Here is a 12,956-nt window from a genome sequence, read left to right as displayed (position 1 = left end):
GCCTCACAGGCCTGGTGGGGACCCCAGCCAAGCTCTATAGCCCAGCACGTCCTTGTCCCAACCCCAGCATGGCCTGGGAGCCACAGAAGCCCCGCAGGCTTGGCTCATCCAACACTCTCATAGATGCTGAGGATGCAGGGCCAGGGTCGGCCCCGATTGCAGCTGAGGTTGGCAGTACCACCGAGGGAGCCCAAAGGACAGCTACAGCCCAGACATTGGCAGAGCATGTGCTCCCTGGAGGACTCCCTGTCACCTGACCTCGAGGCCAGGAAAGGGTTTAGATGAAGTCAGGGGCACAGGGTATCCAGTCCACTCAGCTGTGGGGTACCGGGCAGAGATCCTTTGCACGAGGGGTGACAGCCTGGCCCCCTGACCCGCCGGGAGCTGCCCCTCCTCCCACAGCAGAGTGGAGTGGGGCAGGGGTTGCTGGGTAACCTGAAACAGGCTGGGAAAGAAGCATTAATGCCTGGCTCTGGAATATGCTCTGTGTTGGAGGAGGAGGGCCCAGCTAGGCAGGACGAGTTCATGCCAAGTGACAGTGCTCAGGGCATGGCCCCATGTGGGTTCCTCTTCTCCGAGGCAGGAGGACACCAAGAGGAAGAGCCAGGATGCCAAGTCTGAGTCCCTATTTTGCTGCTTACTTGCTAGGTGACCTTGGGCAAGTCGTCCACACTCTCACATGTGACCCAGAGATGATGATGATAATAGTCATTGTCACACCATCAGCATCATCTTCCCCTTCATCACAACAGGTGCTTCTTAAGCATCTACGCAGGCATTAATGGGATTAACTCACTCGATCCTCACAACCTCCACATTATAGGTAATATCATCGTCCCCATTTTGCAGATGAGGAGATGAGGGCACAGACAGGTGAAGGAGTTTGCCCAAGGCCACACAGCTGGCAAGCAGCAGGGCTGGGATCTGAACACCAGAGAAGGCCTTCGCAAGGATGGTACCATCCTGCCTCTCTCTGGGGCGTTAGGAGGATGAGACTAACGAACGCCCATCAACCCTTTAAAGGGGGCTGGGCATGGGGCAGGCGCTTGACAAGCAGGAGCTTTGATTCTGACCCAAGACTGCAGGGCAGAAGGACGCAGGACAGGAGCCAGGAGAGGCCCCGGGCACCCACCCACGCCAGCCCTGTGATTGGGAACGCAGAGACTACTCAGCAGACCTCAGCAGTTACAGCAATTATGAAGGAAGCCTTTGTAAACTGTAAAGTACTGGGGAAACCCAAGGCCTGGTCCTCCCCACCCACCCTGCACACAGCGGGTCCTCTGCACACTAGGAATTGGACAGAGGGAACAGAATTTGGAGGGAGGTCCTGCCCCACCCACTCCTTACCTGGTTGGTGAAGGGCAGGCCCAGCCTCTGGAGAGCAGGCACTGCATGGCTGGCATTGGCCACCAGCTGCAGTGGGCCATATAGTGGCCAAGCCACCAGGGCTGCCAGGTCCATGCTGACTCCACTGTCCCTGCCACGGAAGGCTACCATGGCCTGGGTCTGGGTCTCTAGAGGCAGAGAATGGCATGGGCTACTGAAGACAGGTTCACCTCCCTTCCCAGTCCAGGAGCACACCAGACTGCAGGAGAGGCCATGCCCTGCGGCCCTCAAACACAACACCAGCAGGAAAGGGCAAGGCTGCCACAGCGTGGGGGCTGGGTGGAGTCAACCATTTTGAGCCTCCTTGACATCACCTATCATAATGTGTCCCTGAGGATCTAGGTCTGGGTGGCTCCTTCTCTCATTGAAGTTGAAGTTGCTGAAATGACACCTCCTCCAAGAAGCCTCTCCTGACTGCACATCTGAAGTCCCTCACAATCCTTTGCTGCCAGGTATCCTCCATCCCATCTCCCTGGAGTGTGGTTCCCAGCACAACCTGAAATGACCTCACTCACTCACTTTTTGGGTCCCTGCTCCCCATACTCTCACCCCACCAGAACCTTAGTCCCTGGGGGCGGGGTTTCTCTTAGGACAGCTCCTGACACACAGCGGGGGTGCAGCGAGTGCTTTCTGAATGACTGCGGGATGAAAGGCTTCTCTGCAGGGATTCCTGAGGATTATCCGAGTAGCCTGCAGAGGAATCAGCATGAGGTCTGCTCTCCACAAATGGCCACTGCGGCCACTGACTTCCATCTGCAGCCACACGGCCCTGGCTGGAGAGTCCCGTCCCTCCCATCACTCCCTGCAGAACGGGAGATTCTGGCTCACAGGTAGGAATTTCTTCTTTAACTTAAATTCCCTTTGCTACACAGAGAAATCCATCAGGTCCGGGAGTCCCAGAGCAAACAGATGGCGCCTACTCTACGTCAGACGCCAGGTTCCCGTGGGGTGCAGCTCACCGCTTGGGCTCAGGCCCAAGTGACACTCAGCCAGGCTCTAGCACCTCCCATCTGGCCAGCAGGGTGGACGAGCTCCATAGCTCTGAGTCTCACCTTCCTTATCTATGAGGTGGGCACAGCCCGCCCGCCTCAGGAGATAGCGCCCAGAGTGAATGGGGTAACACACGGGAGAGGACCACTTATGGGACATGCAGAAGGCCTCAGGACAGGCTTCCTTCCTTCCTCGTTCAACATTCAACCACATGTACCTACTATGTGCAGGACATGAGGAGAGGGGACACAATCCCCACGCCCGAGAGCACCGGGCTGTCAGAGACACCAGGAGTGTTAACGACAGGCAGAAAGCGTCCCAAGAGGTGGCGACAGCAGACTGTGGACAGCAGTGGGAGAAGGGAGAGGTCACTCCTGGCTGGGGGCAGCCACACCAGGCATCCTGGGTCGGGAACTAGAGTGGTGTGGAGGTGGTCACCCAGAATGACCTCCCCTCACTCGGCTATCATGTCCCTAACGAAGCGTGAGGTCATCTCAGACTGGGGACAATTTCCCCATGTGATCCTGTCCTCTGTTCACCCCTCAGGAGGCTGAGGGCCAAAAATAAAGTGTTTTTTGTTTGTTTGTTTGTTTTTTTGACACGAAGTTTCACTCTGTGGCTCAGGCTGGAGGGCAGTGGCATGATCTCAGGTCACTGCAACCTCTGCCTCCCAGGTTCAAGTGATTCTTGTGCCTTAGCCTCCTGAGTAGCTGGGACTACAGGCATGCACCACCATGCCCAGCTAATTTTTTCTTTTCTTTTTTTTTTTTTTTTTTTTTAGAGACAGGGTTTCACCTTGTTGGCCAGGCTAGTCTCGAAATCCTGACCTCAAATGATCCACCAACCTTGGCCTCCCAAAGTGCTAGGATTATAGGTGTGAGCCATCACACCTGGACCCCAAAATAAAAAAGTTTGAGGCCAACATAAGATGCCCCAGGGGACTGGGGAGTCCCAGGGGTCCTGAATGGTTAAGAGTCACGTCTCCATAATCTATATGGGGGTCAGAGGGTGTCTCTGGGTTCAATCTTCCCTCTGTCATTATCAGCTGTGTGACCTGGGCCAGGTGACTCAACCTCTCTGAGCCTCCATTCCTCAGCTGCAGAATGGGAATGATATTCCTAACCCTACCTCATAGGCTTGTTCACGCACCCATTTAATACCTACTGTGTACCCTGCAACAAAGCAGACAGAAGTCATCCCTGCCCTCGCAGAGCACACATTCTGCTGATTCTAGCATAGAAAGAACGAGAAACAAAGGCATTTGTATGCTACACATATGTCAAATGACAGAGCTGGGGAGAGGGATGGGAGGAGATGGGGAGGTAGAAAAGAGAGGCCTCCCTGAGATGCCACTGGAAAAATACCTAAGGGAGGTGAGGAAGACAGGCAGGCGTGTGGGAGAGAGGTATTCGAGGCAGCAGGACCAGCCTGTGCCAAGGTCCTGGGGCCACAGCAAGCCTGGTGTGTTGAAGAACAGTGAGGAGTGGAATAAGTAGGGCTGGGGGCTGGGAGATGAAGACAGAGAGGGGAAGGGTGTGGATTCTGACGGCTCACAGGCCCCTCTAAGAGCTTTGCCTTTCCCCCTGTGTGACTGGGTCGGCTGTACTGTATTGAGCTGTCGTGTGTACACAGCTTGCCTGGCATGTATGCAGTAAGTGCTCAGCCAATGCTGGCTCCTCTTGTTGCTTTTATCTTCCCACCATAATGGGTTGAACCGTGTCCCCAAAAAAGAGATATTGAAGTCCCACCCACCCCCCTCACCCTCTGTCCTGTGATTATGACTTTATTTTAAAACAAGGTCTTTACAGATGTAATTAAGTAAAAATAAGGTCATATCTAAATCGGACGGGCCCTCAATCCACTGTCGATTGTTTTTGCTTTTATTTTGAGACAGGGTCTCATTCTGTCACCCAGGCTGGAGTGCAGTGTTGCAATCATAGCTCACTGCACCCTCAACCTTCTGGCTCAAGCGATCCCCTGCCTCAGCCTCCCGAGTAGCTGGGACCACACACAGGTGCCACCACACCTAGCTAAGATTTCTATGTTTTAAGCCATCCGGTGTGTGGAAAACTAATCCGCCTGTCTCAGGAATTAGGTCATTGATGGGCAAGGCTGTCCTGGTTGTCCTAGAGCCCAGAGCCACACTGGGCTTGATGGGGGTGCCACCTGGGTCCAGGCCTGAGGCTGCTGGGCTGGCCCAGGCATGGAGGAAGCCAGCCCCCCAGTCCCAGGGCTGTGCGCTGGGTGCCTCACCGTGTATCTGCAGCTCAGCACTCAGGCAGGCCTTGCCTGGGAACCCTGCCCACAACAAGGCCTCACTGTTGTGCCAGCTCCGGCCGGAGAGCTCCAGGTGCCCATCATGGTAACAGCAGCTCATGGAGTAGTTGAGGAATGTGGGCCCCATCACGACGCGTCCAGAATGCTCGAAGCCGGAGCTGCTGTTGTGAATGTCCACAGAGACCTGGAACGACACCGAGGAGACGCTGGACCGCCCTGTGTAGAGAGAGCCAGCCCGGGGCCAGCTGGCACTGGCTCCCACAAACCCTGGGGTTATCAGTGCCATTCACGTCACTGTGGTGGGAGGAACTCACACCCTCTTGCAGGAGATTTGATGACCAACGTGGTTACTCCAGCTAATTACACATGCACCCAGGAGACCACAGAGAAAACCCGCAGAAACCAATCAGGAAGCGGGGCAGGCAGGGGAGAGTAGGCCTGGGGAGGATGGCTGGAGAAAGGCTTTGGGAAGACCAAGATCTCCTGGCTGGTGCGAAACAGGTTGCAAACCACAGCCTACATCTGTTCTTGTAAACAAAGTCATTGGAACACAGCCCTGCCTGTTTGTCGGAGGCATTTGAACCAGAGCAACTCCATCTTGAATAGACGCTGCGTAAAATAAGGCTGAGACCTACCAGGCTGCATTCCTAGGAGGTTAGGCATTCTAAGTCACAGGACGACATAGGAGGTCAGCACAAGACACAGGTCATAAAGACCTTGCTGATAAAACAGGTTGCAGGAAAGAAGCCGGCTAAATCCCACCAAACCAAGATGGAGATGAGAGTGATCTCTGGTCGTCCTCACTGCTACACTCCCACCAGCGCCATGACAATTTACAGATATCTTAGCAACGTAGGGAAGTTACCCTATATGGTCTAAAAACGGGAGGCATGAATAATCCACCTCTTATTTAGCATATCATCAAGAAATAACCATAAAAATGGGCAACCAGCAGCCCTGAATTGTTTTTTGCCCAAGATCCAAGAACCCTCCCTTGGGGTCTGGATTGAGATTCCGTTCCGGTAACATGTTCACGTCCTATTCCCGTGACTGCTTTCACAACACAACAGCAGCGGAATGGAGGCGCTGCGGCACAGACTGCAGGGCCACAGAGCCTAGAACGTTTACCATCCGGCCCTTGATGGAAAAAGTTTCTCAAACTTTGCTGTGAGATGTAATTCCCTCCCATGCCACCCACAATTGTCTCGGTAAAACCTTCAGCAAGGCCAGGCGCACTGGTTCACGCCTATAATCTCAGCACCTTGGGAGGCCAAGGCCGGTGGATAACTTGAGGTTAGGAGTTTCAGACTGTCCTGGCCAACATGGCAAAACCCCATTTCTACTAAAAATACAAAAATTAGCCAGGTGTGGTAGCAGTTGTCTATAATCCCAGTTACTCAGGAGGCTGAGGTGGGAGACTCTCTTGAACCCAGTGGGCGGAGGTTGCAGTGGGTTGAGATCACGTTACTGCACTCCAACCTGGGCGAAAGAGCGAAACTCCATCTCAAAAAACAAAAATCTTCAGTGAAATCTCCACCACCTTTTCCACCACTATCAAAGGAGCTACCCAGGCATGAAGGAGCAGGGATGAATGAGGGAGGTGGAGAGGACACCTTGGGCCCCTGTGACCCAAAGAATGAGCTGCTGCCCAGCCGTGACTGCATCACCTGGGCTGAGAAATGCAGGTTCTCAGGCCCCACCCCAGACCTGCTGAATCAAGCCTGCATTTTAACGCCCTCCCGGGTTATGCCTGTGTACTGGGTGTGCGGGAAGCCCCACTTTAGGCAGAAGGCCGCATCTGCCGTGGGACCCCACAGGAGGTCCAGGTCTGCTGGGCTCTGATCATGCGCCACCCACCCTCTGGCATGACAGCCCAGGACTCAGGGCTGGACTTATCATAAGTTTCAGGGGCTCTGTACTGCTGGGCAGCTCTGCAAGACTGTCCCCATCTGCCCTGGGCCACACCCAGGCCTGCCTGCTAGGCCTCTGCTGGTGTCACCGCTGACCTTGATGGCACCAAGGAGACTCAGTGTGAGAGCAGAGAGGCCAGGGCTGAGCTCTCTGTCACTATCCACGGAGCGCTTCCCTGCATCCCAGCCCCAGTGGGCAGAGCTGGGGAAACTGAGGCCTGAGCCCTTATCACCACGTAGCTGACTCCCTGGACTTTCCCCCCAGGACTGGGCGTTCCCAGGGTCCAGCCAACCCTAGACCAGGGGTTGCAAGTTAGTGGCCCTTGAGCTGATAAGTTTTATGTGGTCACTCACTCTGATATTTTTTGTGGTGTTGTTTGTGAGACGGAGTCTTGCTCTGCCACCCAGGCTGGAGTGCAATGGCGCAATCCTGGCTCACTGCAATCTCCGCCTCTTGGGTTCAAACAATTCTCCTGCCTCAGCCTCCCAAGTAGCTGGGAGTACAGGCACACACCACCATGCCCAGCTAATGTTTTTGTATTTTTAGTAGAGACAGGGTTTCACCATGTTGGCCAGGCTGGTCTCGAACTCCTGACCTCAAGTGATCCACCTGCCTTGGCCTCCCAAAGTGTTGGGATACACGACATCATGTATAATTCTGTTTGTATGAAATTTCCAGAATAGACGAATGCATAGGGATGGAAGGCAGATTCATGGTTGCTGGGGACCAGGGAGGAGGAGATAGGAGGGACTACTGATGGATATGGGGTTTCCACTGGGGTGATGAAAAGTTCTAGAACTTGCAAGCACCGATGATTGTAGAACAGTGTGAACAAACATAGCGTCCCCGAGTTGTATACTTTAAAACAATTTTACATTATTACACACATTTTACTACAAGAAATGTGAAAAGATACATATGATGTGGAGGGTCTGAGACGTGGCACACACTCTGTAGTTCCCCACACAGCTCAGTGACACATTTCAGTTCTCCGCCTGGCCCCCAAAGGCTCTCAGTTTGCAACCCCTGCACCCAACTCACGCGGGTTTATCATTGAAACAGCAGGAGCAGGCCAGGTGCAGTGGCCCACGCCTGTCATCCCAGCACTTTGGGAGGTTGAGGCAGGCGGATCACTTGAGGTCAGGAGTTCAAGACGAGCCTGGCCAACATGGTGAAACCTCTCTATTAAAAATACAAAAATTTAGCTGGGCGTGGTGGTGGACGCCTGTAATCCCAGCTACCTGGCAGGCTGAGGCAGGAGACACTTGAACCTGGTAGGCAGAGGTTGCAGTAAGCTGAGGTCATGCCACTACACTCAAGCCTGCGCAACTGAGCAAAACTCCATCTCGGGAAAGGAGAGGGGAGGAGAGGGGTGGCGGGGGAGACGTTTAAGACCCTCTCTTAAACCTGGGAATACTACCAGGCACGAAATAGAAATGCCTGAGCCCATGACGCTTAGGTGGCAGTGGTGGGAGGCAGACAGGACAAGGAGAAAGGCATTGTGCTTCCTGCCTGCTCCCTAGTCAGAGAGAGCTTGAAGCCACCTGAGCTGAGCCGCACGCCAGCCCTGAGCTCCACGGTCCACTTGTCTCATGATGCTAGGACATGCCCACCACCAGTCCAGCTGTCCACTAACCCAGCTGCCCATAACAGAGGTGGGCTTGCAACCCTTGGGGCCTGGTTGACGTCTACCTGTGTTTGCAGATGGGACCACGCGAAGACCCTCAGGTTGAGCTGATGCCCCTGGGAACTGGGAGTCCAGGTGCATGTCACCAGGGATGTGGGGGGTCTTGAAGGAGGGGGAGCATGTGAGTATCTCCTGGCAGTGACCTCAGCCCCGGGCCACACCACAAGCAGCCCCTGTGATCAGACTGTGCCAGCCCTGCTGAGGGGGTCCACTATGGACCACAACCATCCCGCCCAGGACAGAGACCCCATACCTCGAGAGGCTGCCCAGCGATGTCTCCTTGGCACCATCCTAACAGCTGGGTGGGCGAGGCGTCTCCACTGCAGTTGACCTACAGAGACCAGTGGGTGGGAAGGGGCTGGCTTCTTTCCCGACCCCACAGTGAACTGTCGTGGGTGCCAAGATCCCACTTGACCCTACCCTGTGGGGAAGCCACCGAGGGCAAACAACCCGAAAGAGAGGTTTGCACAGAGACTTGAGGGCGAAGCCACAGCCTCATCATCAGATGAAGGTAAGCAGAGCTCCCCCCATGCAGGGCCTCTGCGCCAGGCACGGTGCTCACTGAACCTTAGAGTAACCATGGAAGGAGGTGGCAGATGAGGAAACTGCGTCACCCAAGTCAGGGAAACAGGAAGCATCTTGCGTGTGGTCACACAGTCAGCGATGGTGCAGCCTGGCTTCAGGCCAGCAGCCCTGGTCACTCACATTCCCTCTCCCACCATGGACGGTTTAGCCACCCTCAGGGACGGGCACCGAGGTGGTTTGCTGCTTTTCGTTTATGAGAACAATGAAGACAGCTGCGGGTGTGGGGCTTCTCCAGGGTGGGGGCCCCAGGGAGGAACTGAGGGACCAGGGCCTCCATCGTCTTCATTCTACCAGGCAGGCCCTGGTGCAGGCTGAAGCCTGGCCCACCTGGGCACCCGACCCACTCACCTCAAGCTGGGAGGGCAGGGTGCCCTGCAGCCCCGAGAGGCCATGGTGCAGCCCCAGCACCAGCCCCTGGCGGCCGTCCTCTGCCTTCCTCTCCAGGGCTGCGTGGAGCTGCTCACCATCCAAGTTTAACGTCAGCCCGGCCGCCAGACTGTGTCCCGCACTCTGGGCAGAAGCAAAGCTGTTGGGTGTCCCTGGGACCTAGCGTCCCCTGGGAGGGCCTGGGTGCAGCCCCCTCCTCACTCACCTGGAAGTGCCCGTGGCCGTCTACGGAGAAGGGGAGGCCCCAGTGCTTGAGGCTGGGCATGGTGTGGGTGTGGCGGAGGCTGGCATGGAGCTGCTGGCCTGGGGACTCGGTGGTCAAGTCCTCCAGGCCAAGGGCAGCGTCTAGCTGACCCCCAGCGTTCCGCAGTGCCAGGCGTGCTGAGCAGTTGGAAGCCATGTGGGTGAGAGACAGGAGCATCCCTGCCTCGGAGGGGAGTCCTGGAGGAAGAGGCCAGAGGGCAGGAGTGGGCAGAACCCCAGAGGCCACTGAGACCAGTCCACCACATTTAGTCACGACGGAAACATGACAGGGGCCTGGCCAGCACACCTGCTCCCTAGAGGATCCCCTGAGCTCCACAGCTCCAGGTCCTACTGTCCCCAATACACCAGGTTAAACTATCTGAAACTGTCCACATCTCACAGAAATGGCGATTTCATCTGGTCCAACCTCACGGCACAATTGCCACATGCAGCCGGTGATAAGACCCATGTCCCCTATAAGATTTCTAGCTCCCCAAGGCAAGAGCCCAAATCTCAGAGGGAAACAGGGGTCTGATCATGTGTCCTCCCCTCGCTGCTGTACCTGGGGGCCCCTCCAGGCCGGGAGGGAACATCTGGGAGCTCGAGCAGGGGCTGCTGGGATTATTTCATACTGCGGTCCCAGGGGGCATCTTTTGGGTCCTGGCTAGGCCAGGTATCCACGCTGCATGAGCTGTCCCAGGGAATGGGGAGGTGGGAGGCCTGGAGGGGGCTGGTGGCAGGGGCTGTCACCATCTGATTTGAAGCATGTCAATATGGTAACAACTGGTGCCCTGAACCTGAATCACAGCCCAGGGAAGGAGATGCAGGAGTGCTGGGGAAGCCAGCAGGGGAAAGAAATGAAGGTGGAATGTGAATCAGGGTTGGAGGCTCATTTATCCCCTCCCTTGGCTCCAGGACTTAGGAGTCTTGGAGGAAGAAGCTGTTCTGCCTGGACCACTCGTCCTACCTGCATCACTCAGCATGCTCAGATTATGTGTCAGGCCAACCGCAAGCTGGCCGTGCCTGGGGCCCCAGGAGCAGGCGCCACCCAGAGCCAGGCTGGCCGCATGAGCCCGGATGCTGGCCTGGGCCATCAGGTTCCTCGTCTGGGCCTGCAGCCGGCCCTTCAGCTGGAGCTCTCCAGGCAAGGCCTGGCTGCTGTTCTGGGCAAGGACACAGGTCACGCTGCGCACGCTGGTGCCGTTCCCTGCCTTCTCATGCTTGTGCCGCAGGAGGAAGCCCAGCACAGCTGAGTCAGCAGTGACCCTGAGGGTGCCTGCAGAGGATGGTGGAGAAGAACAGAGTAGGGGCGGCTCAGGGAAACGAGCCATTTTGGAGAGGAGGGAAAATAATTTGGGGGCAGGAAGTCGCTAAATTCACGATGTCACACTTGTAACTCATGTCAGAAATGGTACATTTGTGAAATCCAGAGTACACTAGCTCCCTCCCAGGACACTCTGAAAATCAAGTGAGCTAATTCACAAAATAATTCAGAAAATCTGAATAGCTCTCTATTTATATAGGGCTATACATTTATATAGCTCTGTACGTTTTTCAAAAAACGCTCCAGACGTCTTTGCTGGTAGAGGCGATCAGACGTTTAGGGAACATCGCCACCAATCTCACAGAAACTCCTTCAGAAAAGAGAAGAGAATACCCGACTTGGTTTATGAAAGTGGCATAAACCTCATCCCAAACCTGACAAGAGCTTTGCGAAAAAAGGAAACTTACAGCCCAATAGTACTATGAACACAGACACCAACTTTTTTTTCTTGAGATGGAGTCTCGCTCTGTCGCCCAGGCTGGAGTCCAGTGGTGCGACCTCGGCTCACTGCAACCTCCGCCTCCTGGGTTCCCACCATTCTCCTGCCTCAGCCTTCCAAGTAGCTGGGACTGCAGGTGCCTGCCACCATGCCTGGCTAATTTTTTTGCATTTTAAGTAGAGATGGGGTTTCACCGTGGTAGCCAGGATGGTCTCGATCTCCTGACCTCGTGATCCGCCCACCTTGGCCTCCCAAAGTGCTGGGATTACAGGCGTGAGCCACTGTGCCCGACCAACACCAACTTTCTTAACAAAGTATTAGGAAACCAAATTCAATTACGTATACAAGGAAAGAAAAATACATACGAAAAAATGCAGGGAATCCCACTAAAGCAAGGTCGGTTTCACACTTAAGACCAATTTAATTCAGTCTATTAACAAAATTAAGGTGGAAAACCATATGAATATGTACTAGATTCAGAAAAGGCATTTGATTACATTCAACACCCATTCTTAAGAATAAAATCTGGCCAGGCACGGTGGCTCATGCCTGTAATCCCAGCACTGTGGGAGGCTGAGGCAGCCAGATCACTTGAGGTCAGGAGTTCGAGACCAGCCTGGCCAGCAAGGTGAAACCCTGTCTCTACTAAGAATATAAAAATTAGGCGGGTGTGGTGGCGTATGCCTGTAATCCTAGCTACTCGGGAGGCTAAAGCAGGAGAATCGCTTGAAACTGGGAGGCGGAGGTTGCAGGTTGCAATGAGCAGAGATTGCACCACTGCACTCCAGCCTGGGAGACAGAGCAAGACTCTGCCTCTAAAAAACAAACAAACAAAAAACACTGTGCAAAACTAACACCAAATGTTAAAATTATTCGTGGAAATTTTGAACGTTTTCTTTGTAAGATTGAGAATAGGTAAGAATTTTTGCTCTTAGCATTTTTATTCAATATTATACTGTATTTCTTTGCCAAGGCAATAGAAAAAAAAAAATCTAAATGGCATAAAAAACACCAGGCCAGGCTGGGCACAGTGGCTCACGCCTGTAATCCCAGCACTTTGAGAGGTTGAGGTAGGAGGAATTGTCTAAGCTCAGGCGTTCCAGACCAGCCTGGGCAACAAAGGGAGATCCTGCCTCTAAAAAAAAAAAAAGTATCTGGGCATGGTGGCATGTACCTGTAGTCCCAGCTACTTGGGAGGCTAAGGCAGGAGGATTGCTTGAGCCCAGGAGTTTGAGGCTGCTGTGAGCCATGATCATCCCACTGCACTTCAGTCTGGGCAACAGAACAAGACCTCATCTCAAAAAAAAAAAAAAAAAAAAAATCAAAACGGAAGAAAATATTCTATTCCAGAATATATAAAGAGTATCTACAACTCAATAAAAGACAAACAATTTAATAAATGGGCAAAAAATTAATGTGACCTGTCTCAACTCTCTCAAAGGAAGCTACATGAACAAGTAACACACAGGAATAAGTGCTCAGCCAGGTGCAGTGGTTAACACCTGTAATCCCAGCACTTTGGGAGGCCTAGGTGGGCAGGTCACCTGAGGTCAGGGGTTCAAGACCAGCCTGACCAACATAAAGAAACCCTGTCTCTACTAATAATATAAAAAAATTTAGCCAGGCATGGTGGCACATGCCTGTAATCCCAGCTACTCGGGAGGCTGAGGCACAAGAATCTCTTGAACCCAGGAGGCAGAGGTTGAGGTGAGCTGAGATGGCACCAT

General features: G+C 54.0%; 1 protein-coding gene across 7 annotated transcripts in view; it reads right to left on the bottom strand.

The window, feature by feature from the left end:
- Nucleotides 1-12,956, bottom strand: part of LOC101011777 — a 154,612-nt gene that overhangs the window by 41,806 nt on the left and 99,850 nt on the right. For all 7 annotated transcript variants that reach the window (XR_004179846.1, XM_031658476.1, XM_031658471.1 and 4 more), the window contains 6 exons: nt 10,434-10,742; nt 9,429-9,664; nt 9,185-9,346; nt 8,505-8,582; nt 4,630-4,837; nt 1,348-1,514 (listed from right to left, as the gene is read on the bottom strand). Coding sequence is in view for 6 of the 7 variants with exons in the window: in XM_031658476.1 (XP_031514336.1) it covers nt 1,348-1,514; nt 4,630-4,837; nt 8,505-8,582; nt 9,185-9,346; nt 9,429-9,664; nt 10,434-10,742 (1,160 nt within the window). In the remaining variant the exon portion in view is untranslated. The remainder of the gene's footprint in view (nt 1-1,347; nt 1,515-4,629; nt 4,838-8,504; nt 8,583-9,184; nt 9,347-9,428; nt 9,665-10,433; nt 10,743-12,956) is intronic.

The sequence above is a fragment of the Papio anubis genome, chromosome 18 (genome assembly GCF_008728515.1).
Source record: "Papio anubis isolate 15944 chromosome 18, Panubis1.0, whole genome shotgun sequence".
Lineage (NCBI taxonomy): Eukaryota > Metazoa > Chordata > Mammalia > Primates > Cercopithecidae > Papio > Papio anubis.
Note: the sequence above shows the minus strand (reverse complement) of the source record. Positions and strands in the feature narration are given on the sequence as shown.